The sequence below is a fragment of the Oculina patagonica genome, chromosome 5, assembly GCF_052425735.1.
Source record: "Oculina patagonica isolate OP01 chromosome 5, crgOcupat, whole genome shotgun sequence".
NCBI classification, from domain to species: Eukaryota; Metazoa; Cnidaria; class Anthozoa; order Scleractinia; family Oculinidae; genus Oculina; species Oculina patagonica.
The window spans coordinates 17,171,846-17,199,350 of record NC_135762.1 but is presented as its reverse complement, the minus strand read 5'-3'; the positions used below and the strand labels follow the sequence as shown (position 1 = coordinate 17,199,350).

Here is a 27,505-nt window from a genome sequence, read left to right as displayed (position 1 = left end):
TTTTTTTCTTAACTAACACCTGATTAAACAACAGCTATTTAAAAAAATATAGTGTTTCATTTCTTAATTTGAGGGTCGAGAGATGGGTTGTAAATTTTTGAGATGCTTGGTCGGGAATGAGTATTATAAATTGCGTGTGAGCTTTCCTTTCCCTTCACTTTCTTTGTTTCTCGCATATTTTTTTTCTTTATCTTCCGTTAACTTCTCATTCCATCTCCTTTATATGATATGCTTCCTTATACCCTTTGCTCATTCACACAACCACGAAATGTTATTTCGTTTAACCTTTTTCAAAATTGAACGCTCATATATTTACAGGTGAGTGACGGGTAAATTAATTCATTTATCTTTTATACACAGCTAATCATCCACTTCTATCTATTAAATAAGTGTCCAGTGATCATACAACTTTTGTTTGTTACCATTTTTTAAACTGTCATATGAGATAACTGTATACATATTGTTGGCTATTTTATTATCCTGTTCTCCATTACCATTTTCTCTTCTGAGTGGATCCACTTGAGTGGATCCACTTTTTCTTTTCTGTTTACTCGCTTCAACGAACACATTTCTCTCTTTCTGTAAGTATCTTTTTATTGTTCATTTTTTATTTTCTTTCTTTCCTTCTCCCGGTTTTATCTACTCATTATTTATATACTCATGCATATTATTTTTCTATTCTATTTTTATATTCTTCTGGGTGTTTGACTTTTATCTCTTTTTTTTCTTTTTTCTATACATTTCTCTCACATTCTGTTAGTCTCATATTTTATTTATTATCTTTTTTTATTTTACTTTCTTTCTTTCCTGGTTTTTTATTACTCATTATTTTATTATTTATTTTTTTCTATTTTTATTAACTATTGGTGTTTTACTGTTTTATCATCTTTTTTAATTTTGTTTTATATAATTATTGTGGTTTACCTTTTTCACTTCAGCTCGTAAGCAGGTGAGTGACGGGTATTTCTTTTTGTTTTTTCCTATTCCACTTTATTTTATATTTCAGTATCTACAACTTTTTTTGTTACCTTTTTTTATTTTTAAACTGTATACTTTTGTTGGCTATTTTATTATCTTTCTCTATTACCATTTTCTCTTAATGTGGATCCACTTTTTCTTTTCTGTTTACTCGTTTCTAACAATTTCTCTCTTTCTGTAATTTTTTTTACTTTTTTTTTTATTTCTTCTCCTTCTCCTGGTCTTTTACTATCTTTTTCTCAGGTTTTTTCTATTCTATTTTTTTAACTATGGGTGTTTGTTCTTTTCTCTTTTTATTTTGTTAACATATTATCCCTTACCTTTTTCAATTTGTCGGAATTTAGGTGAGTGAGGTAATTTTTCTCACTTTCTTCCAAATATCACACTTTACTTTCCTTCTCACTCCTTTTTTCCTCTTTTCATTATTCTTTCGCTATGGCTTTTGTTCATTCAAAGGCCAGGGGGAGGGGGAGGGCAGTGTCCCTCAAACTTAAAATTAATGTGTGGTGTTTCCCATCTATCGCCTGTTTTCCCCTCGTCTGGTAGTATTTTTTATTTTTTTTTCCTACTTCTCCCTCCTTTTTTTTTTTATTTTTTTTTACTTTTTATCTTTTTTTTTTTTACCTTTTTTTTTTTTCTTTTTTCCTTACTTTTTCCTTCCACTTTCTTTCTTTTTGTGTGCCATTTTCTTTCTTTTACTTCCTTTCTTCCTCCTTTTTTCCCCTTTTCTTTTCTACTTTTTCCTACTCCTCCTACTCTTTTCTCCTTCCTTTTCTTTTTCTTTCTTCTCTTCTTCTCTCTCTGTCCACCCCTTTTTCCTTTCTTTCGGCTCCCGTTGTTGTTGTCCAGTCTCTACTGTACTGTCGTCGGTTCCTTCATTGGCAGGGGTTAAATGTTTTCGTGTCGTTTTGTCTGCTTCTCCGTCCGTATGCATGGGTCAATGTTCGTTACGATCTTCGTCTTCTGCTTATCTCACCCGTCATACGAATTCAACTTGACAAAGGAGGGTTAAAAGGTTGTTATTCGATTCGACTGTTGATTCTTCGATTTTGTCTGTTGTCTCCTCCGTTCAACTTGGCAAAAATGAGGGTCAAAAATGTTTTCGTGCGTCTCTTCTGTCTGCATTGTCTCCCGTCCTCACTTGGCAGGGGTAATGTTTCAACGATCTTCGATTCTGTCTGCATTGATCTCCCGTCACGTCATGAAAGGGGGTTAAGGTTGTTATTCGATTCGAACTGTTGATTCATTCTTTTGTCTGCTGTCTCCCTCATCGGAATTCAACTTGGCAAAAATTAGGTCAAAATTTTTTCGATTCGAACCGATCAATTCGATTCTGTCTGCATTGATCTCTACCCGTCATACGGAATTCAACTTGGCAAAAATGAGGGTTAAAAATTAAACGCTGTTAATTCGATCGAACCGATCGATTACCCGAAAACGAAGACCCGAAAACGAAGACCCCTCTATTTTCTTTACTTTCCAAACCCCTGCTCCACCCCCGTCCTTGATTATAATAAGTTGTTGTCTTTCCGCCGCCCAGACTTAAACGAATACCTTTTTTGTCCTTTCTTTTAAATTGAAACGAAAAAACTTAAAACATTTCCTTCAACCCATAAAACAGAAAATCCACCACTACAGTACAACGTTTTTACTCAACAGATTGAACTGATTGATTCCATTATAACACGGGAATGTACGCGCAAATGAGCGAATGGAAATGAGCGAATGTAAGTCAATATAAAGCACTTTTTCGTTGAAAGGAAATAAATATCGACTTTTTAAATAACGCTACTGCCTTGAAACTATCTTCTACTGGAAAAACATGTTTTCCGTTGATGGTAAAGCCTGGTTCTCATATGATCGTCCTGATCGTCTCTGTCGCATCAAAAAGTTTGCTTGCTCCAATTACCTCAGACCTTGCAAACAAAGAAGCGACAGAGACGATCGGGGCGATCATATGAGAACCAGGCTTTACCATCAACGGTGGCCAAGCGTAGTAATTTTACGCGTGGTGCACAGGAATTGGATGTTGTGCTCAACTCGAAACAATGGATCCCAGAACACAAAATATTCAAAACTACGAGATCGCTTCAATATTTACTCAATTTTGCGTTTATGTTAGACAACCTTAGAAGTTTTCAATGAGCATGAAATTCAGGGATTGTGTAGTGTACTGATCAATTGCTACCCTGATTAATTATGGGGAAAATTTATCAACGAGTTTTGAAATAATCCCGTTTTTAGCGAAAGTAGGCGTAAAATTGGTAAATAGAGCTAAACATTGAGCTGCACTATGATTCATATATTTCATATTTTTCGAAATCGCGCAAGTCTACCTACTTCTTACGGTTTGGATATCGAATATGGGACATTTTTAACAGGAATGAGGGCTAAAGCCTCTCATTAAACATCAAAAAAGAAGCAAATTTCTTTATATAAAGTCTTGTCTTTATTTTACGCATAAATTATACCATCTGAAAACAAATTCCAAGATATTTCAAAATTCCTCTTGTAGATTTCGATGAAACTTCGCAGAGCTGAAGGCAAACACCCAAGGTATACGTAGCGTGGAGGATCTCGAGAGAAAATGCGGTTAAGGGCTAAAATTCGATTCAGAGCAAACACCTGTGTGACGTCATTGTCACGTGATATCCATTCCGATCTCCCAAAACTTTACATCATATTGCAGTTCAGTCTATGTGTAATCCATGTGATATAGTAGATATGTCATTGACATCAATCGCTTTAAGTATGAGGGTTTCAAAGTTGATAGGTATCGCTAGAAAAAAAAAACTGGGTCGAGCCACCTTAATTACTAACTAGAACTGTTACTAAGTATCTACTATATGATTACGATAAAACTAACTAAAAACTAATTGTATATAAAATCACTATGTCTGTGGCAGGTTGTTGAAGCCGACAGGGCGTTAAAATTAAAATCTTTAAAATGTTACAGAATTCAGCCGCATGGATCAAAAACAAGATTAACGTAGCGTGTAGCGCTTCGAAAATTACAAATAATCTCGCAATGTTTGTGTTCCAGGAACGAATTCTTTTCGCTCAGTCACTGCATAAAATTTGCTTAGGTCTTGAGCAACGATAGACAGAAGAGAAAGACCTAATTGGATTTATTCAACGAAACAAAAACGATCGCAAAGTAAACTGCTAATAAACAAATCCTTTTACATATGAAAAACTGTTTTAAAATCTGACGTAAAACCAGCCACTTTTCGTTTATGTTCATATAGAGCTGAACTTTGCGTAATGTAACCGTTTCTAAACTTGCCAGATTCAGATGTTTTTGAAACTTTAACAACTCAGCTTTTGTTCTTTGACAAAATTTTTGAACTTCGACGACTTTTTTATTGACACTTCAAGTAAATTAAGTAAATGGACAAAAATTTTTAATTTCGATGCATACGCGAGGAAGAACCCAACTAACATTTACAAATTCTTGATGAGACGTCCGAGTTTAGAATGAAAAGAATCTTAGCTGATGAGAGTTCCTTTTCTTTGTTGTTTAAAGGGTTTTGTTACGGATTTTAACAGCCTTCTGAACTGCCAAAAATTTATATTTGAAAATATAAATTATAAATTATAATATATTGGAAACCTAAACATAATGGTCCACTTTTCTTTTATTAACAGTTGCTATGCAAGTTCACTGAAATTATAACAAGCGCCTTGGTTGCGGCCAGATGGCTAGGATGGAAATGGTTTACAGCTAGAAAAGTTGAGGCTAACTGATACCGGCCTTAAGTTGTTTCCGCGCGTCTTAAAAAAAATCTATATTTATAGTCGTATTTTGATTTCTATCCGCAAGTTAAGGTTGTATCTTCCTTTTAGGTGTTCAGAGATAAAAGTTATTCATGAATTCAGTTGGCTACCAATAATTTCAGAGCAGCTTGGTCCGAGAATCTGCCTATTCCTCGTGACGAATACACTATCCATAGGATATTCAGAGAAGCTGAATAAACGAACAAGCTCTCAAAAAAGTCATGGCTTATTTACCTTGTTGCCTGTGGTTTTCTTCCGCGGTTTTTGTAGCCTGTTTGTTTTCTCCCTTGTGATACTTTCCTTTCAAGTACGCGCAAACCTTAGAAATGAAGACCCACTGAGTTATTAAACAGCCATAGTTGCCGAAACTGTTATAAGTTCGAAACCTTTTTGTCTTCTTTAATTCAGCGTTGTACCTACCTCATCTCGCTGCCTTCCAAAGCAGTCAGTCTCAGTCTAGGTACTCATTAAGTTGGCTTGCCGCTAGCTTTTTTGTCATCAAGATGGACGATCAACTCATGCACGCTTTCGGCTACTGGTAAATTTGACGCAAGTTATCATAGAATAGAAGAACAGAGTTGTGAAAACAAATTAGCATAAACGGGCATGTCTGTTCCAATGTGTGTCTGCTCCAATGTAGTGACCGTGCCCATAGCAACGCACGAGAAAAATTCGCAAGATGGAGACGAAGCATTCATTATATATAATGCTCATTTTTTAATTTTCCGGGTATTTTTAAATAACTCTCCGCCGGGAATTATTGACTAATCTTTTCAACGTTGTATATTAAGCGGCTTGTGGAAATTATCTTTGAGTTCCTCAATTACAGGCTAGCATTTTCTGTGCTGTGGAACACTGCTGTTTTATATAGTCGACAACTCTTAAGTAAGACATTAACACAGAAAGAAAACAATGTAATTAGAGTCCAATAGTTATCTTATTTGCTCTTTAAGATTTCGCATTGTTTCACCTGCATAATTTTCTCCGCATGAGCATTCTCCTTCGTAAATGACGTGTAACTTGTGACGGTTTTTGTCCTTCAGACTGAATAAAGAATTTCTTGCTTACGTCTCCTGCCATTGAAACCAAATACATTCATCTCAAAAAGGCTTTTCAGAATAAAGGTTACAAAATAAATGTTGAATTACATATGCTAACAAAAATTTAAAAAAGTAGACAAGGTAGTTAAAATACCGTAAATACGGTGTTCTTAACAGTTTCATTATTTGCATTTTGTAAATTTGTAACTAATAAAAATATAACCAATATTCAATTTTATTCCATAATTTCCATTTTATTTCATTCGTAGTGTACTCAGATAAAGATTGTGCCAGCGCGTTTTTTGACGTCTATTTTGCTCCCTCTGCTTGAGGTTTTATCTACGCCTTCACGGTAGAGAAAGGACCAGAAAGGAAATGGCAGTTATTCAGAGTAAATATAGACATTGAAACGGAGGATTTATTAACGTACACAGCGTTTTCGTATACTGCCTTCACATCACTTCATAAATTATCCGGTTTTCTTCTTTTCTATTCTTTATTACTTAGTGCTTACAGTGCAGCGACAAAAACTACAACAGGCTTGGTTTTCTTTCGATCTTCTCTCTTTTTATATATCTTCATGCACCAATATAAACAAAAGGGCGGGGTAACGATTTTTTCGTGACTTTTTTATCCGCAATTTTGACGTCCGTGAACCTTCGGACGTCATTTGGAAGCTGTGAAAGGGCTTGTAGCTGGAAAAGTCAACTGTAATGAAAATCCTATGCTCTGCATGTGGCGGGGATTTAAAAAAAAAACATTCGGGTCCTCGCCTTTGATGCTTAGAGCAGTAAACAGCTTTGCTTGTGTCTCTGCACACGCTAGTTTTTACTTCAATCGGTGTTTTTCGTGAAATTCCGCAATCTCGTCCCCAGAGGCCCGCGATCCTGCAATTCTGGTCTGCGCCAGGGATCGAGTTGAGTTGGTATGTACTTTATGTATCCCTTATTATAGTGTATTCCGATATCTATATATTTTCTTCTGTATCTCGTGTATGCCCCTGTACTCTTATGTATTCTCCTGTATTCCCCTGTATCCCCTTGTATTCTCTTGTATTCCCCTGTATTCCCCTGTATTCTCATGTATTCCCCAGTACTCTCCTGTATTCTCTTGTATTCCCCTGTATTCTTACGTATTCTCCTTATTCCCCTGTATTCCCCTGTATTCTCATGTATTCCCCAGTACTCCCCTGTTTTCCCATGTATTCTCTTGTATTACCCTGTATTCCCCTGTATTCTCTTGTATTCCTGTGTATTCTCATTTATAACCCACTCATTATTTTTTGCGCGCGCTCATTGGACAAAACGCATCACGTGATACAAAATCGGACGACGGGTATCAGCGAATATACCCCGTCCGATTTAATATCCGTCGCCCGATTTTGTAGGCAAGCACAAAACATACGAATGAAGACATCTTATTCAATCCTAACTTTGATGAAATCACGGAGTTAAAAAATCACGTAAACCATCAACTTACATTTGTTTCAACCACAGTTACGCCGGGTTTATTACGTAGGTTTTTTCCCATAAATTTACTGGCGATAAAGCGCGTTGTAGAAATTAGTCGGAGGGTTATAAAATAAATAAACCCCTTTCTGGCTCGCTGGTATATTGGAGGATAATGCCCTTGGCTGAAAGATTGTCCTCAAAATTTCACAGTTGCCCTCGAAGCTTCGCTTCTCGACCAACTGTTCATTTTTCGACAATCTTTCAGCCTCGGGCATTATCCTCCAATCCCCTCCAATATACCCGCCGCCTGAAGGGGTTTATTTACTAAGTATTCCCCTGTATTCTCATGTATTCCCCAGTACTCCCCTGTATTCTCTTGTATTCCCCTGTATTATCATGTATTCCCCTGTATTATCATGTATTCCCCTGTAATCTCCTGTATTTCTGTGTATTCTCATGTATTCCCCAGTGAGTGGTCATTGATCCTTACGCAAAAGTACGTGACTCCTGTTCGTTATTAGCAGTCCTTTGACTTTCTAAAAGTCGTTCGCTTCTCGTTTCCGGTTTGATGGTAATAGACCCTGTGAGCTCGACTTGTAAGCAAGTCTACCCTCCCCCCCAGTCCTTAACTTTTCCACTCCAACTCCACCCTTTCAATCCTACTAATCACCAGGGACTGCGGAACATTTTTTTCTAATGGGGAGGGGGTGGGGATTGATAGTGGATTGATGTGGGGAGCTTTAGAAACTCTTCTCTTAGCAAGTCTTTATTTTTTCGTGCCCCTTCCCCAGCTTTTCCGGCTTAGAATACAATTCAGACAGCGCTAGGTACAACTTACATTTATTTCCATTCGATTCATAACTCTTTACTGTTATAGTTTCTGAGCTTCCCAAATAAAGGTTACTGGTACAGTCAACTCTCGCCTTGTGAACACTTGCTATTACGGACAAAATCCAGATCCCCGCTGAAAGAGGTTTGACTGGAAGTGACTCCCACTATTACAGACTCCCGCTATAATGGACAATAAACGATACCCTGAGCGTGTCCGCTATAACGAGAGTTGACTGTACTAGATTTATTGGCTATGTAAACATCCTAGTGTGGACAGATCTCAGTGACAAATACCTCAATCGAGAACAACTACACTTAAATTTAAATTTAACACACTTTCACATATGAAATAAGAAATTTGCAAAGCAAGTTAAATCTGTGACCTCTTCAATTGGTTGCCATGTAAGAGTTGAAAGTGGGATGATTTCATGTAACCACACATGAAAAATACCTTGATAGCAGGTTCCAAGTTCTTATTTCTATTTTTAAATTATATTATTTTATTGTTAATTAAGTTATTATTTTTAACAGCTAAAGATTTAAAATAAATACATAAAGATTAAGAGGAGCGATTGAACTACATAAGGTTTCAATGAACACCCTGCACATTGTCATTTGTAAATATCAAATGTAAATGTGCATGCCAGCATGGGGTCATCGAAATTTTATGCAATTCTATTGCTATTCTTTATCTTAAAGTATTTATTTATAACAACTAAAGATTTTATAACAACTAAAGAATTTAAATAAATACATTAAGATTAAACAAGCAATTTAACTACATAATGTTTCAATGAACATTAAACCCTGCACATTGTCATTTGTAACATTTTCAAATGTAAATGTGTATGGCATGTGGTCATTGAAATGTTACGTAATTTTATTGCTCATCTTCTCTTAAACTATTTAATAATGATATTTTGTTATCAGTTTATTACTGTTTATGTTGGTTATTTTTTAATATCGCTGTTGTCATTTGGAAGCTGGTAGCAAGATTAACTTTTCAAGCATGATTACATAAAGTCATCTTAGATTCAAATCTATTATGGCAACCAGCTGAAGAAGTCATAGATGAACCTGGTTTTGTTTTGTTCATCATTGTATTATGTAAATGTGTGTTGAAAGTAAATGCAATTGAGATCGTACCTAATCAAGATGCTGTTTAGATATTCTTTCGTCTCATTTCAATTCTCCTTACTAATTCCCATACATTTCTTTTAATGTTTGTTTTGAGAATTTGGTGGTTTATCAAGACAGTATTCTCCAGTTGATGATTGTCTTTGTTCTCATCACTTGACTGATAGACAGCGAACCAACAATGTAAGGAGAAATCAGTAGATGATCACTTGATCTTCTCAATATCGTTTGTTAGTAGAAAAGAAATCTTGTCTGGACTCCAAACACAGCATATCCAACTGACTACATCAATGTCCTTTCATGATCTTCACTGCTTGTTATTTAATTTGTAACACTACGTCAGCTTGGATTTAATTATGGTACTTTGCTGCATTGAGTGTTGGTGAGTTATGCATTGGCCTTCCTCTAAGGACTTTGTTAAACTAGCCCTGTGAAATAAAACCTGCAAAGAAAGTTGAAAAATACTAAAGATTTGCAAGCAAAAGATCCCTAGCTTGAACAATTATTGTTGAAATGTACTGACATACAGATAAGAGCGAATCTCAACAACAAAAATCAGTAATTAATTTTATTCAAGTCATGATCAACTGAGTGACTGTATAAAGGTCGCCACAAGCACCGTCCAGACAAAGGTAAAAACTCTGAGTTCCCAATGAAAGAGAAACCCACAACCTTACACCAGTCCAGTAAATCTTATAATTTATCACAAAACCGAAATATTTAAGAAACTATTAAGAAGGTCAGCTATTATAGGGGGGTCGTTCAGTCCACAGACTGCCACATTTTTTTTTCTTTTTTCTTCCTAGACTGCAAATTGCTTTTATTTCTTCCTTAAGACCAAGACTGCCATATATTTACTGACCATAAACCGTCAGAAAAAAAAGAATGGACTATCAGTGTAAATAGTTAAGTCAAGTGACATACATGTACCTTAAAAACGTTGGCGCCAAGCTTTTAGCCAGGAAGTCCAATCTTTTTACAAGGCCTGACTTTGTCCACATAGGAGGGCCTAAGGAGCGTGAAAGGTGTTTTTCTGAAGTTATGAGTGCAATTATATAAGGTATCATAAGATTTCCAAAATTGCTAAAGAAAACCTCTGTAATAAGTTATTCATATTAATTATTATTTATTCATATTAAACGGCACGCTAACCATTAGGTCACTGTGCCTCCAGGGCTTGAGACTAACTTTTTAACTCACTGGTTTACTGGCTAATGACATGTCATATTTTACTAGCCAAAAGAAATTTTTCACTAGTCAGGTATATTGATTTCTATCAAGAACAGTTGACTTTTCCGAGTTTTTCACTAGCCAAATGGCTAGTAGGAATGCTAAACCTGGTAGCCAAAACCTAAATTTTAGTAGCCTTTGGCTAGTTGGCTACCGTTAGTCTCAAGCCCTGGCCTCCCATACCCATTGCAGAAATTAGCCCTCCCATTTATTAGCCAATCCCAAACCTGTTTACGATTTTCAAGTATATCTCAATTTGTATGAAAGTGCCATTGACAATGCTCAAAAATCATGTCCTAGTTTTTTATGTGGCCATGATTTTGCCAATAAAAGACTTTTGCTCTGCCAATTTGAAGATTAGGCTCAGCTCTTGATTAGCAAAAATAAATAAAATCACCTAAAATACTGTGATATAGCCCCTTTAATGATGCTTTGAGTTTTTGAGACTAAACAAATACATTAAAACAAGGGGAAGGCCAGACACCAGCCCTGCAGGTGAGGACTCCACTTATAGACACCTTGATCTAACAGGTCAAGATCTATAGGAAATGAAACCCCTGGTTTTGATCAGTGCAGTTTTATTTCATCATGTGTTCACTAATCTCTTTACTTGATACTGTAAAAAATTAAAAACTGCCAAAATTTCAGGTTACTGGTACCTTTCCGCCCTTACAGCTCAAAAGCATGTCCATGTACTAAAATATTTGCCAACTAGCGCTCCTAGGATAGGAGGATCAATGCATGCCAGATGGATTTACACTTCTTCTCAAGTCTGAAAAGTAAATAAATATATACTAAAGTTTATTGTATATCTGTGATAATTAGCAACCAGTGCCTTTGCTGACAGGTGACTGCTTATTTCTACTGTTTAAAAATTCATGTGGGAGGCAGCCTAATGGTTAGAGCGCCGGACTCCGGATCGAGCGGTCCGAGTTTGAGCCCCCGCCGGGGTCTCTTGTGTTGTGTTCTTGGGCAAGACACTTTACTCTCATAGTGCCTCTCTCCACCCAGGGGGGAACCCTGCAATGGGCTAGCATCCCATTCAGGGGGGAGTAGAAATATTCCTAGCCGCTTAATGCTACGGAAATTAACTGGGATAAGCTCCGGCAGTGTGGGCCGCTTGGCTCGTGGCTTCTCCCTTTCCTTAAAAATTCGTAGAACAAAATAGAGAAATGTAAAGTGAAATGGCAACTTGGATAAGTGAAGTGAATGAAGAAGCGGTCGCCCGGGCCCCCCGCCCCCGCGCGGGGGGGTTGTCTGGCCGTCCCCTCAGCTCTTCGGTGTGTGTGATGGCACTGGATGTGGTGATGGAGGTGGCGTCCGTCTTGGAGGTCATGGGTTCGCCGGGGGTCCTTCCGGTTTCCTGCACTCTTCTCCTTCCTTCCAGTCCTTTCCTCTCCACTCTTTCCTTCCTTCAGTGCGGACATGTCACCATCCTGTCCTCCTCACCGTCTCCTGCTCAGTGGTGGCGTCCCGTTCGAGGTCTCCCGTCCTTCGCGAGAAAGCTTAGTTAGGTATTAAAAGGTCTCTGCATGCACATATGTGGACAACAATAAGGACATGTAACAGCGACATGTTTTAGGTTTTAGGATTATGGAATATTAGGGGTTTTCAGAGAAGAGATTGTATTTAAATGTAAAAATTACAGATTATCAATATTGTGTTCCATTAAAAAATTACCGTAAGGACTTGTGTACGAGCTGCACCCCCAACTTTTCAAGGTTGATTCTGAAAAAAAAAAAAAATAAGAATGCTAAGTTAAAGTAGTTGGTTGCTTATATGCACAATAAGATTTAATCTTGTGCTGTGTGTTAACTACATTAATCAACCTTCAAATTACCTTTTGAAGCTTCGATTCACTCAAATACCCAATTTCTTTTGTAAAGAGATGCTCTTTTGACAAGATGTTGTCTTATATACAAAAGACCACAGATTATTATTCCCGTGCCAAAAAAAAACAGCCAAAAAAAAAAGAAAAGGTTTTTTATTTTGTTGGGTTTTCACCCACCCTCCCCCCGGGGCGGGGGTATTTTTTTTTATAAAAAATTAGGGGGGGTATTTTTTTAGGGAAGGTATAAAATAGATACAAAAAAAATTCTCGTGGTAAAATATGTATACCGAAAAAAAAAAAGGACCGTGGAAAATTCCATAGTATACCACTCGAAAGCGTTGCATAACTAGTATGTACATTACAAATGTTAGCACAGGTTACCGGTATTTTTAGTTTTAATTGGGATATGAATTATTTCCAAAATTTACCTAGAGGATTATGGATTATTGACAGACCCCCTAACAGGGCCACACAAAGTCAGAAGTTTTATTCCAGAAAATTAAGATGAAGAAAGGGTTTTGATCAATGCAGTCTTGTTTAGATTATGCATCATGTGTTCATGCACTAATCCCTTTACCTAATACTGTAAAAAATTAAGCCCTAAGACCCTTCTCCTCAAACAAACAAACATCCTCTTTATTTTCCTTATCATTAAATTAAATTACAGAATTATTATGAAACAGAAAACTGCCAAAATTTCAGGTTACCTTTCTGCTATTCCAGCTCGAAAGCATTGTCCAAGCAATCTGCATCTTGAAAGAACTAGAATGTTTGTCAACTCCTTTGAAGTTGACTTCCAGTGATACAGGAATACATGCCTGATAGATTTACACTTCTCTTGTCTGAAAAGTAATCAAAGATATACTTAAGTTTATTGTAGCTCTGTGATAATTAGCAACCAGTGTCTTTGCTGAAGGTGACTGTTTCAGGCGATTAAAATTAGACTGCATTCATTGCTACTGTTTCAAAATTCATAAAACAAAATAACACAAGCTTTAGTCTTAAGGCAAGGAGGAATTAGACAACATGCAGTCTTTGAAGCGTAAACTACTGGGCACATTTACCAGCTGTGTTTACAAAACTATTAGAAGGGTGACTAAATCAATTTGGTGTTATTTTCAAGAAAAGTAGGTTAACAAACTGGGCATGTACCAAAACCAAAACAACGAAATGAACCACCGCAATGACACTTCTAAAAGCATTATACTGCAAATTAAGAGCCAGTGTTCCATGTGGTTACAATTGTATACTTACTTTTCATTGTTGCCATTTTGATACAACAAACCCTCCTCATTTCCAGGGTCTTCTCTTCTTTTGAGGAGCAATTTACAATGATGATTCAAGCTGTAAACAGACACAAAAGAGGCCCTGTTAGAGTTCAAGGATTATGGAATATAATTTTACGGATTTTCAGAAAAGAGATTGCTCACTAAATTTTAAAATTACAGATTATTAATTTGTGTTCCATTAAAAAAATTAATAACCGTAAAGACATGTGTATAAGCTGCACTTGTACATACATGTACATGTAAGCCGCACCCCCAACTCTCAAGGTTGATTCTGAAAAAAAAATAAGAATTCTAAATTAAGGTAAAGTACTATTATCACAATAAGATTTAATCTTATTCTGAGCGTTTACTATATTAATTAGAATTAACTCTCAAAATACCTTTTGAAACTTCTCTTCACTCAAATTGCCAATTAACTTCTTCAAATAAAAATTGCTCTTTTGACAAGATGTTGTCTTTATAACAAAAGTCTAAGGGGCCTCACAAAAGTCACAAATTATATTCCAGTATAGCCATACCTTACCTTTTACACATATATATCCAGAAATAGCACCAGTCAGGTGGATAGATTGCCATCCAGGCAAAAAAACCTGAAAAATATTAAGAAAACAAAGAGCACAGCAAGGAGAAGAGAGTCATATTAAAAACAGACAGTTTGAATACATATAGGATATTACAAAGTTGCACTGAGATATGAAATTTCTGATGATTTTGGACCATTTTCAGAAGATTTCGTCTCGAATCAATTGGTTTGAATCGAATTAACATTTTTAACTCTCCTCTTTGCCAAGTTAATTGACTTCCGGTATGTCGGGTAGAGATCAAGGCAGACAAATCCTCTTGAATCGATTGGTTCGAATCGAATTAACAAGTTGAACGTTTTTAACCCTCATTTTTGCCAAGCTGACTTCCGGTATGTCGGGTAGAGATCAAGGCAGACAAATCCTCTTGCATCAATTGGTTAGAATCGAATTAACGTTTTTAACACTCAATATTGCCAAGTTGACTTCCGGTATGTCGGGTAGACATCAAGCAAGGCACACACATTGTCTTGAATAGATTGGTTCAAAGCGAATTAACAACGTTTTTAACCCTCATTATTACCAAGTTGACTTCCGGTATGTCGGGTAGAGATCAAGGCAGATAAATCGTCTCAAATCGATCGGTTCAAATCGAATTAACAACGTTTTTAACACTCATTATTACCAAGTTGACTTCTGGTATGTCAGGAAGAGATCAAGCAAGGCAGACAAATTGTCTCAAATCGATTGGTTAGAATCGAATTAACAACGTTTTTAACCCTCATTATTACCAAGTTGACTTCTGGTATGTCAGGAAGAGATCAAGCAAGGCAGACAAATCGTCTCAAATCGATCGGTTCGAATCGAATTAACAACGTTTTTAACACTCATTATTGCCAAGTTGACTTCCGGTATGTCGGGTAGAGATCAAGCAAGGCAGACAAATTGTCTCGAATAGATTGGTTCAAAGCGAATTAACAACGTTTTTAACCCTCATTATTACCAAGTTGACTTCCGGTATGTCAGGTAGAGATCAAGGCAGACAAATCGTCTCAAATCGATCGGTTCAAATCGAATTAACAACGTTTTTAACCCTCATTATTACCAAGTTGACTTAATTCCGGTATGTCGGGTAGAGATCAAGCAAGGCAGACAAATTGTCTCAAATCGATCGGTTAGAATCGAATTAACAACGTTTTTAACACTCATTATTACCAAGTTGACTTTCGGTATGTCAGGAAGAGAGCAAGCAAGGCAGACAAATTGTCTCAAAATCGATCGGTTCAAATCGAATTAACAACGTTTTTAACACTCATTATTACAAGTTGACTTCCGGTATGTCAGGAAGAGATCAAGCAAGGCAGACAAATTGTCTCAAATCGATCGGTTCAAATCGAATTAACAACGTTTTAAACCCTCATTATTACCAAGTTGACTTCCGGTATGTCGGGTAGAGATCAAGGCAGACAAAATAATCGTCTCAAATCGATCGGTTCAAATCGAATTAACAACGTTTTTAACACTCATTATTACCAAGTTGACTTCCGGTATGTCGGGTAGAGATCAAGGCAGACAAATCGTCTCAAATCGATCGGTTCAAATCGAATTAACAACGTTTTAAACACTCATTATTACCAAGTTGACTTCCGGTATGTCGGGTAGAGATCAAGGCAGACAAATCGTCTCAAATCGATCGGTTCAAACCGAATTAACAACGTTTTAAACCCTCATTATTACCAAGTTGACTTCCGGTATGTCGGGAAGAGATCAAGGCAGACAAATCGTCTCAAATTGATCGGTTCGAATGGAATTAACAACGTTTTAAACCCTCATTATTACCAAGTTGACTTCCGCGGAGAAACGGAGAAAAGAGAAAACGCTAACGACGGCAAACCAATTAAAACTTTAAACCCTCATTATTACCAAGACCCGGTATGTCGGGAAGAGATCAAGGCAGACAAATCGTCTCAAATTGATCGGTTCGAATGGAATTAACAACGTTTTAAACCCTCATTATTACCAAGTTGACTTCCGGTATGTCGGGTAGAGATCAAGGCAGACAAATCGTCTTAAATCGATCGGTTCAAACCGAATTAACAACGTTTTAAACCCTCATTATTACCAAGTTGACTTCCGGTATATCGGGAAGAGATCAAGGCAGACAAATCGTCTCAAATTGATCGGTTCGAATGGAATTAACAACGTTTTAAACCCTCATTATTACCAAGTTGACTTCCGGTATGTCGGGTAGAGATCAAGGCAGATAAATCGTCTCAAATCGATCGGTTAGAATCGAATTAACAACGTTTTTAACACTCATTATTACCAAGTTGACTTCCGGTATGTCGGGTAGAGATCAAGGCAGACAAATCGTCTCAAATCGATCGGTTAGAATCGAATTAACAACGTTTTTAACACTCATTATTGCCAAGTTGACTTCCGGTATGTCGGGTAGAGATCAAGCAAGGCAGACAAATTGTCTCGAATAGATTGGTTCAAACCGAATTAACAACGTTTTTAACCCTCATTATTGCCAAGTTGACTTCCGGTATGTCGGGTAGAGATCAAGCAAGGCAGACAAATTGTCTCGAATAGATTGGTTCAAACCGAATTAACAACGTTTTAAACCCTCATTATTACCAAGTTGACTTCCGGTATGTCGGGTAAAGATCAAGGCAGACAAATCGTCTCAAATCGATCGGTTCAAATCGAATTAACAACGTTTTTAACACTCATTATTGCCAAGTTGACTTCCGGTATGTCGGGTAAAGATCAAGGCAGACAAATTGTCTCAAATCGATTGGTTCAAATCGAATTAACAACGTTTTTAACACTCATTATTACCAAGTTGACTTCCGGTATGTCGGGAAGAGATCAATGAAAGGCAGACAAATTGCCTCGAATAGATTGGTTCAAACCGAATTAACAACGTTTTTAACCCTCATTATTGCCAAGTTGACTTCCTGTATGTCAGGTAGAGATCAAGGCAGACAAATCGTCTCAAATCGATGGGTTCGAATCGAATTAACAACGTTTTTAACACTCATTATTGCCAAGTTGACTTCCGGTATGTCGGGTAGAGATCAAGCAAGGCAGACAAATTGTCTCGAATAGATTGGTTCAAAGCGAATTAACAAGTTGAACGTTTTTAACCTTCATTATTACCAAGTTGACTTCCGGTATGTCGGGTAAAGATCAAGGCAGACAAATCGTCTCAAATCGATCGGTTCGAATCGATCGGTTGACTTCTGGTGATGCAGGTCATGACTGTGCAAAATCGGTCGAATCAACAAGTACTCTTTGCGAATCAATTCCATTTGATGGAACGTTTTAAAAACGGGGAAGGTTTCTATTTTCATTTTGTGTTAGTCCTTGACTTCCAGTAATGTGTATCAATGCTGTGTGGATCAACAAGTACTTTTGAGAAGTCAATACAGTTTGGGTGTAATTAAAAAGTGGCTTCTTATGGCTTTCAAAAGGAGCCAAAAAAGGATGTCAGGAGTCAGGCCATGGTATTTTCAATCTAAAGTTGTTTATCACTGTCAGAAGAAAGTTAAATAAACAAGTCATAATTATGTCAACACATGGCAATTGCGTACGTAAAAGTTGTGTTGCGAGAAGTATGTCATTGGCAAGTACATTACAATTGATAAAAGTGGTTTACAAGGACACCAGGACAACATGCATGGCTATTGGATATAGATCTCATCGTTATTAAGTAAAAACATCAAAGCAGTAAAAAAAGGATGCACATCAAAATAACCCATTAGTAAAATTGAGAGATCGGAGTTACTTTAAAACCACTTCTGTCATTTGTTAGGAAATATTTTAACCTAGCAATTAAATTTCTTAATTTTATTCAATTTTAGCCTTATAACTAAAATTACATGTGACGTTCACATGAATGCATTGCAGACCTATTTCTTATCACTGCGGTAAAAAGTACATGTAGCCTTGAAAAATATTTTACGTTCAATAGCGCTTAACAAGTGAATTACAGTTAAAAATTACATATCTATATTAAAAAGTTGCAACTTAATTGTATATAGTAAAAATAGAAGATCAATAAAAGGATTAAAAAGAATAAAAAGACTAGCTAATTCACCTAAGTTATTGTAAAAATACACTAAATTATAAAAATATCTTTTTGAGTTGAGCGGAGAAGTAGGCTAACAAAAAAATATAAAAACATAACTACCAGCATCTGCGAGCAAATGGCTTTTGGAAAACAGGGCCGGACCTAGGATTTTTTGTCTGTGGGGGCAAACACCACACACCCTTTAGTTAGTTTTCTTACATTTTTTTGTCAGTTTTCTAAGTTTTTTGGGTTTTCCTGGCAGTGGCAACTGCCCCCCCCCCCCCCCTGGCCCCCTTGAATGAACAGCCCTGAAAAAGGCTTAAATATGTCAGTCGCCAGCCCATTACAAGTCTCTCTTGCTTCATTTCCTAGCAAAAAGCAATACATGTTTGTTGTTGCCGTAAGAAGCAGGATAAAAATGGCATTTGTGAGCATATGGCAAACGCTTAACAAGTTGTCCATTATTGTCATGGGAAGAAAGTGATTGGTGATAAAGGCTATCGTGATGCAATAGACATCACCTGGCGTTCGCATGGGTACATGCACGCATTGCATGGCAATTGATATATCATATTGGTCTCATTGTGGATCCACTCATGCCACAGAGAAAATGGTAATATAGAGAACAGGAATAATCAAAATAGCCAACACATAATGTACTACAGTTATTCTCATATGGCAGTTTTAAAAAAATGGTAACAAACAAAACCTTGTATGATCATCTGGACACTTGATTTAATAGATATAAGTGGATGATTAGCTGTCTTATACTTACATATCATGATCGTAATTGAATTCAATTTAACCCGTCACTCACCTGCTTACGAGCTGTTTCAAGCTTTGAAAAAGGCTTAAACCACAATAACATCCTTAGTGGTCTGGTCTTAAATTAATCATGTACAAATACCCAAAATCTAAAAAAGCATTGGCATTTAAAATTATCATGTACAAACACCCAATAGTATCATATAAAAATAGCCAATAGAAAAATCATATGCACTTGGAGTATCAAATAATGAGTATGTAAAAACATCCCAGGATAAGGCAAAGCAAAGTAAAATCAAACAAAAGATTGAACCATAATAAACATATGCATTTTTACTAACCAGAACTGTGAGAGCCAAATGTAAATCATGTACAAAAAGCCAAAATCTAAAAAGCATTAGCATTTAAAATTATCATATACAAACACCCAGAAGCATCATATAAAAATAGCCAATAGAAAAATAATATGCACTTGGAGTATTATAAATAATGAATACGTATAAACATCCCGAGAGAAGGCAAAGCAAAGCAAAATCAAACAAAAGTTTGAACCATAATAAACATATGCATTTTTACTTACCAGAACTGAGAGAGCCAAATGTGTCTCGTTGAAGCGCATGTAAACAGAAAAGAAAAAGTGGATCCACTCCAAGTGGATCCACTCATGCCACAGAGAAAATGGTACATGGACAACAGGAATAATCAAAATAGCCAACACATATTGTACTACAGTTATTCTCATATGACAGTTTAAAAAATGGTAACAAACAAAAGCTTGTATGATCATCTGGACACTTGATTTAATAGATAGAAGTGGATGATTAGCTGTATTATACTTACATATCATGATCATAATTGAATTCAATTTTACCCGTCACTCACCTGCTTACGAGCTGTTCCAAGCTTTGAAAAAGGCTTAAACGACAATAACATCCTTAGTGGTCTGGTCTTAAATTAATCATGTACAGAAAGCCAAAATCTAAAAAGCATTGGCATTTAAAATTACCATGTACAAACACCCAGAAGTATCATATAAAAATAGCCAATAAAAAAATAATATGTACTTGGAGTATTATAAATAATGAGTACCGTAGGTATAAACATCCAGAAGAAGGCAAAGCAAAGCAAAATCAAACTAAAGTTTGAACCATAATAAACATATGCATTTTTACTTACCAGAACTGAGAGAGCCAAATGTGTCTCATTGAAGCGCTTGTAAACAGAAAAGAAAAAGTGGATCCACTCCAAGTGGATCCACTCATGCCACAGAGAAAATGGTAATATAGAGAACAGGAATAATCAAAATAGCCCACACATATATATTGTACTACAGTTACTCTCATATGACAGTTTAAAAAATGGTAACAAACAAAAGCTTGTATGATCATCTGGACACTTGATTTAATAAATAGAAGTGGATGATTAGCTGTCTTATACTTACATATCATGATCATAATTGAATTCAATTTTACCCGTCACTCACCTGCTTACGAGCTGTTCCAAGCTTTGAAAAAGGCTTAAACGTCAATAACATCCTTAGTGGTCTGGTCTTAAATTAATCATGTACAGAAAGCCAAAATCTAAAAAGCATTGGCATTTAAAATTACCATGTACAAACACCCAGAAGTATCATATAAAAATAGCCAATAGAAAAATAATATGTACTTGGAGTATTATAAATAATGAGTACCGTAGGTATAAACATCCGGGAGAAGGCAAAGCAAAGCAAAATCAAACAAAAGTTTGAACCATAATAAACATATGCATTTTTACTTACCAGAACTGAGAGAGCCAAATGTGTCTCGTTGAAGCGCATGTAAACAGAAAAGAAAAAGTGGATCCACTCATGCCACAGAGAAAATGGTAATATAGAGAACAGGAATAATCAAAATAGCGAACACATATTGTACTACAGTTATTCTGTCTCATATCACAGTTTAAAAAATGGTAACAAACAAAAGCTTGTATGATCATCTGGACACTTGATTTAATAGATAGAAGTGGATGATTAGCTGTCTTATACTTACATATCATGATCATAATTGAATTCAATTTTACCCGTCACTCACCTGCTAAATATATGTCTGAGCTGTTCCAAGCTTTGAAAAAAGCTTATAATACGACAATAACATCCTTAGTGGTCTGGTGTGAATCTCGAGGGCAACAGGTGCAAGGAAGCTCTCTATTTCATTCTCTATTAAAGGAGATGGAATTGCAGACAGTTCAAATGACAGTCAAATGACAATTTTCTTACACAGAACAAGAATTGACAATAACTGGTTACGAGCAAATTCAAAGCAAAGTGAGGAAGGGTAAAGGTAATTGCATACAAGCAAAGAGCTTCAATCATTCGCAATTCCATAATAATACTCATTCCCGACCAAGCATCTCAAGAATTTTACAAACCCATCTCTCGACTCCTCAAACTTAAGAAATGAAACACTATATCTTTTTTTAATAGCTGCTTGTCTGTAATCAGGTATCAGTTGAAACACAAAAAAATGTACACTAAGGGACCGATCGTTAATTACGTCCCAGGGGGGGGGCGGTGGTTTTCAAAAAAGTGTAGTGTTTCAAAACTGAACCCCCCCCCCCTTCCCAATTCTTGTTTTAAAAATGTACCCCCCCCCCCTCCTGAGGAGGCCATAATTCTCTCCGTCCTTCCTACAGGTTTTTTATCTTTTTTATTCTCTCGTTTATTGTTTGTATTATTTTACATTGTTTAAAATATTTAAGTTTAACTGTTTGTGTCTGTCAATGAAATTGTTGTCGTTTTTGCTTTTTGAAATTTCATATAGTTGTAGGTGGTCTAGTTAGGGTATTGCAAATAACGCGAAAAGATCGAGCAAACTGGCGAGCATCTGACGACCAGCTGTCTGGGTAATTTTAAAGATGGCAGAATTAGAGCTAGGTTCCAGGCTCAAGCGCGACCATGTCAAACAACCCTTCCCTCGGGACCTGAAATCGCGTCAAATTCTTTTCTTTTGGGATCGTGGATAGATCACTGACGTCAAATTCCCTAGACTGCTGTTGCTGTGTCATAAAATTTGACCCCCCTCATGTTTTTTACCAGAGAAAAATTAACCACCCCAAAAGGGGCTTATTTTAAAATTGTATCCCCCCCCCTCCAAAACCACCGCCCCCCCCCTCCCTCTTGGGACGTAATAAACGATCAGTCCCTAAAATTCAATTGGACTCAAAGGATGTTTCTCTGCTCGAAGTATCAGTTATAAGTTATAAATTTCCTAACTTTTTCCTGACGAACATAAACTTCCCCTGACCAAATAAATACAAAAAGTACATCATCTTATAGTTACAGTAGTTTCTCTGACCTTTAGGAATTGTAAAACTTAGAATTCGAAATTTCTACCGTCGACTTCGTAACTGGATGGTATAAACCCGTACTGGAATTATTAACTTATGCATGCGCCACGAGGTAACAGCTAAACGAGCTTTGCACGTTAAAATAGCAAAGAATTAAATAAAATTGGAACTCCCGCAGATATAAAAACAGAATAGTCGACTCGACGAAGAAAACCTAAAGGGTCAGAATTGAATGACGCTAGCTTTATAAGCTTATCTCGCTTCGTTCGCGCTCGACATTTTGCAGGTCGTGAACTGGAGGTATTAAGCCGCTTAAAGCGAAAGGATATTGAACAGAAAACAACACAACAAAACAATTCGAGAACATACTTGCAAATAGAGACGAACAGAAGGCAGAATCGTTCCACAACACAAACAGTATTTTAGCTGCTTGTCCTCGTGCTCGCTTCAACATAGCACATCAAATTTTTTTTTTTTTTTCTTTTTCAAAAAAAAAAATTAAAAAAAAAAAAAAAAAAAAAAAAAAAAAAAAAATTACATATCTATCTTTTGAAAAAACTGTATCGGCCCATCCTTACAGCACAAGTGTCAAACATATGACGTAATGCGCAGAAAACCAAATTTGCCGCGCTCAGAAGGCGCGCTGGGGGCGCTGGGTACATTTTCGTACCCAGTTCCATTCGACCAAAAATCCGGAAAATTCCAGTGGCGAATGGAACGATGGAACAGAATTTTTCGACTTTCCGGATGACTGCAAAGAATGCAAAACAAAATTATCGTATGGTAGTCCGTCTATTAAATATGGAAATTTTGACGGTGCATTTAAATAATGCACTGTGGCGGGTTTGCTGCACATATAATGATAATGATAATATATAACTGATATTTTTGCAAATAAAAAAGCATTGAGCGCACTGATAAACACCCATGTCCAATAAACCCGACCTGATACGGATCATAAAAAATCATCAGACGAATCGTACGGTTGGTACGAGTCGTGAAACAATAGTTTACGAGTCGTACATTTGGTGAAGTGCATATGATTGGTGAGGCTTAGTGGGACCCAACACTCCAACAGTGCTACGAATCGTACGAGTCGTACGGTTCGTACAAGTCGTGAAACAATAGTTTACGACTCGTGCAGTTTGTTAACTGCATAGCACTAGTCTGATTAGTGATAAAGCGTGATACTGTAATCAAAACACACCAACCACAATGTATATTTTTCGTTCTGTAAGCGTTACGTCCCCAACACGGTAAACACAATGTATATTTCTCGTTCTAAAAACGTGCAAACCCAAACACGCTTTAGAAAATGCATATCCTTCGACACAGTAAACACAATTTATATTCTTCGTTCTAAAAGGAGGGGGATGAATAGGAAAACGGATCGACGGATTTTGATAATATTTTTGCCCGGATTTCGGATTCAGAGCAAATTTTTTAACGGATTTTCGGATCCTGCAATTGAAGCGGATCGCGGTTTCATCTTATTTTTGTGCCCGGATTTTGGATTTTGCTTTCAATAAAGTTCGGATCGCGGATCTCAACAATCCTCAGAAATGCTTTGCTTTGTTTTACTTTTTGGTTTTTGGTCACGCTCAAGACTAACAGCATATCACGCAGTACGGAAATTGTAGGATTGTAGGATTAAAACAACAGATGTCTAATGTAGAGGTAGTCCTTTTAGTTTATCGTTAATATTGTAAAATGCTGATTGCTTCTTAGATAACACAAAACAACCCCAGATTCGTTTTTTTCACAAATCCTGGCAACAAATAAAATTTGGATTCGAACGTTAGACCTTTTTTAACGGATCGGCGGATTTGGTCATTAAATGACAACGGATCGACGGATTCGGTCGTTAAATTATGACGGATCGGCGGATTTGAATACCCCTATTCACCCCCCTCTAAAAGCGTGTGATGGCCCAAACACGCTAAACGCAGTGTATTCTTCGTTCTATAAAAAGTGTGTTAGCGGAACTCGCTAAACACAACACGGTAAACACAATGTATATTCTTCGTTCTTAAAGCGTGTAATGGCCCAAACACGCTAAACGCAATGTGTATTCTACGTTCTATAGAAGTGTTTTAGCGAAACTCGCAAAACACAACACGCTAAACACAATGCATATTCCTCGTTCTAAAATGTGCAAACCCAAATACGCTTTAGAAAATTCACACTAATTCTCACAAATCATATGCACTTCACCGACTGTACGATTCTTAGGTCTTAGGGAGCGGTCATTAATTATTGGGGGGGGGGGAGGGGCGGCAAATTTGGGGGGAGGGCTAAGATTTTTGGGGCTCCCATTTGGGGAGGGCCAAATGTCTTTGGACCCACGATAAGGGAAGGGTCATAAATGATTGGGCACCTGTTTTAACAAATAAACTTTTTAAATATTTTAGGCTAATTCAATCCACATTCCATCTCCTCCTTGTTAATTTCCCTTAACCAGCAAACAGCGCGTGTGTTTATCAAGCTGAATCTTTTATATCTTGAACGTGACTCATTGTGGAGATTTCTGGAGTGAGCCAAAAAAAAATATGACTAGAATGGTTGACTTTCAACGCACAGTTTCTGTAATGAGACTCCACAGAACAATTGTTTAACCATTCATGCTGCAAGTTCTCTGCGAGGAACATTTCTTTACCTATTTTAGTAGCAAGCTAGCTACTTTGACTATTTTACTAGCAAGCTAGCAATAGGTAATTAAAGCTTAATAATTTCTGGTCTATCCGTTGGCGAGTAGTGACTTGTTAAATGGTCAAAGAGGCTTTACACGTTCGATCACAGCTGTTTTTCATTGGTATAAATTGATTACTTTTTAGCATGTTTGGCATTCGTAGATGCATTTCTAGTCGTTTCAGAAGACCTAAAATAAAAATTTTCCGGGGGAGCATGCCCCCGGACCCCCCTAGCCTTGTTTGTGTTAAGGAGCAACGGCTGTTTGGTTCAGGCTTCTCAAGCCTCATGCATTGAGCGTGAGACTCGCGCAATCAGTTGCAAACTCACACTGAAACGATTATTTCTTGCATGATATTATTTTGATTCAAACAACCCATTTTGATCATATCTATTTGTATCATGACACGTTATCAATAATCGCCTTAGAAACACACTATTTTGCTATTTTTTTTTTCTGTTTTACCTGCTTCGAATAGCTCGAACAGCTGAAAAAGTTAAAACAGGAATCTAAGTAGCTTTTCTGAAAGCGCCCGCATCATATTGCTACTCAGAATCGCAGAAAAGGGATTTAAGAGGAATAAAAATTGAAAATTTTCTGGGGTAGCATGCCCCCAGACCCCTCTTGAGGGCACACAACTTCTCTAAGAACTAGTCAACTACTTTCAATGGTTTTTACCTTGCTGTGTTTATTCTTTTATGTGCTCATTCAAAGGACGGAAGGGAGGGGGGGGGGGGTCACAATTTTTTGGTCTCTGATTTGGGGCGGGTGGCAAATTTCTGGCTCCAATTTGGGAGAGGATCACAATTTTTGAGCCCACTTATTCAAAAATTTACCGGCCCTTCCCCCAGTAATTAATGACCGCTCCCTTAGGTTTCCGGACATCTCTGTACGACTCGTAAACTCATTGTTTGACGACTCGTACGAACCGTACGATTCGTACGATTCGAAGCACTGTTCGGACCCACTATGTCTCACTAATCATACTAAGTCTCATAATCATATGCACTTGACCAACAGTACGACTCGTAAACTATTGTTTCACGACTCGGACGAACCGTACGACTCGTACGATTCGTAGCACTGTTACGACCCACTAAGTCTACTAAGTCTCACTAATCATATGCACTTCACCAACTGTACGACTCGTAAACTTATTGTTTGACGACTCGTACGAACCGTACGATGATAACGATATTCCCGATATAACGATGAGAATTTATCGGACCGAACGTAAAATCCTCCCAATATAACGATTTTTTCAGTACACAGTCACAATTTATTTGCAAAACATTAAATTTAATGCAATAACATTACAGTTATTGAGTGATCTCTAACGTTTTTGACAACAGCTTTGTACAACGATATACGAAAATGATACTGTGTTCGAAGCCTCTTTATCAAAATTATTCTCTTTATTCTCCTTTAATATCTAGTAAAAAGTACTTGTTAGGTTTACCCCGATATAACGATATTTTCGGCATATTTCCCGAAAAAATTGATACATTTTGCGCTAAGAGATATTGGACTTTACATCAAAAGTTGTTACATTCAGTTCGCGTTAATGAGTTTTGCGTTAGTAGATTTTACGCCCGGGATTTTGCGGCGGAACAGTCAAGCGATAACCAATATATAATACAATTTAACATTATTTTTTTTCTTTTCTTAAATTAAGGTATTCTGAAAAAAAAGATTATAATTACAACAACCCGGGATTTAATTCAGGCACTGGTCATTTCACGCAGGTGAGTAAGTTTCTCTCCTTGAAAGGAGGGAAAGGTGGCAGAACTGATATACATAATCAGTTGTTGTCAAGAAAATAAAATGACTTTGCATCAGGGCTGCAACTACCTGCTAACAGACCATTTTCCCCCAAAAAAATGTTTGGCACGGCTCCAGTTAAATTGGTATGGACTAACTCTTGAGTAGGTCGAAGCGCGGGTTAAATTTTGGTTCGGCATGGACGAGGCAAAAAAGTCGCTCACTGCAAATTTATCCATGTAAAACCATTTTTTAGTACGCGTACCATGTAACCTTTACCCAACCCGTGCCAAAATTTTGTCTCAAATCTGTTGCAAATAGTGGATAAATTCATAATCCTGCGAATCCTGCGTATCCTACAAAAGAGGGTATAATCTCCAAAACATTGAAGCTGTTACAAGCCGTAACATGCATTTATTAAATTTCATTTACTAGTAAAGCCTAAAATAATTGCAATTGTATTTATTGCAGGTGGTTTGGAAGAAAACTACTAAAGTGGGAGTGGCTCTCAAGAAAAAGAAAATCAGCAAAGGCAAAATCGAGACCTACATCGTGGCACGCTATTCCCCACCTGGAAATTGGCGTGGCCAATTTCAACAGAACGTGGGGCGATTGGTATGTTGATACTTGAGTGATTTAATGGGGGTCCTTCTTAACTACATACATACATACTTTATTTGATGAGTAGGTTGGGTAAAAAGGCAGCCAAAGGGCTGATGTGGACCTACTATACTAAAAATTAAGAATTACATTTATAAATTTAAAACTAGCACACTAACTAACACTAAGATAAAAAGAAGAGA

The 27,505-nt window shown here is 36.9% G+C and overlaps 1 protein-coding gene and 1 long non-coding RNA gene across 2 annotated transcripts; both read right to left on the bottom strand.

Annotated features, from left to right (window-relative positions):
• Nucleotides 1-8,069: 8,069 nt before the first annotated feature.
• LOC144653094 (uncharacterized) lies at nucleotides 8,070-15,932 on the bottom strand. The gene is made up of 8 exons (XM_078513022.1): nucleotides 14,088-15,932; nucleotides 13,796-13,835; nucleotides 13,530-13,619; nucleotides 12,983-13,117; nucleotides 12,125-12,172; nucleotides 11,104-11,216; nucleotides 10,145-10,223; nucleotides 8,070-9,656 (listed from the first exon to the last, which is right to left on the bottom strand). Exons 2-6 carry the CDS (start codon nucleotides 13,801-13,803, stop codon nucleotides 11,165-11,167), a joined length of 333 nt encoding a protein of 110 aa, XP_078369148.1. The 5' UTR covers nucleotides 13,804-13,835; nucleotides 14,088-15,932; the 3' UTR covers nucleotides 8,070-9,656; nucleotides 10,145-10,223; nucleotides 11,104-11,164.
• Nucleotides 15,933-19,738: 3,806 nt separating this feature from the next.
• Nucleotides 19,739-22,706, bottom strand: LOC144653096 (uncharacterized). Its single transcript, XR_013570667.1, has 3 exons — nucleotides 22,622-22,706; nucleotides 21,050-21,122; nucleotides 19,739-20,477 (listed from the first exon to the last, which is right to left on the bottom strand). It is a non-coding gene; the product is annotated as an uncharacterized LOC144653096 (long non-coding RNA).
• Nucleotides 22,707-27,505: the final 4,799 nt, after the last annotated feature.

What these genes read in the sequence shown, in the direction of transcription:
- LOC144653094 (XM_078513022.1), bottom strand. An exon ending in CAAAATGGCAACAATGAAAA is followed by an intron (nt 13,118 to 13,529) that starts GTAAGTATACAA and finishes ATTACTTTTCAG; the next exon opens with ACAAGAGAAGTGTAAATCTA. An exon ending in CTCGTACACAAGTCCTTACG is followed by an intron (nt 11,217 to 12,124) that starts GTAATTTTTTAA and finishes TTTACTTTTCAG; the next exon opens with ACTTGAGAAGAAGTGTAAAT.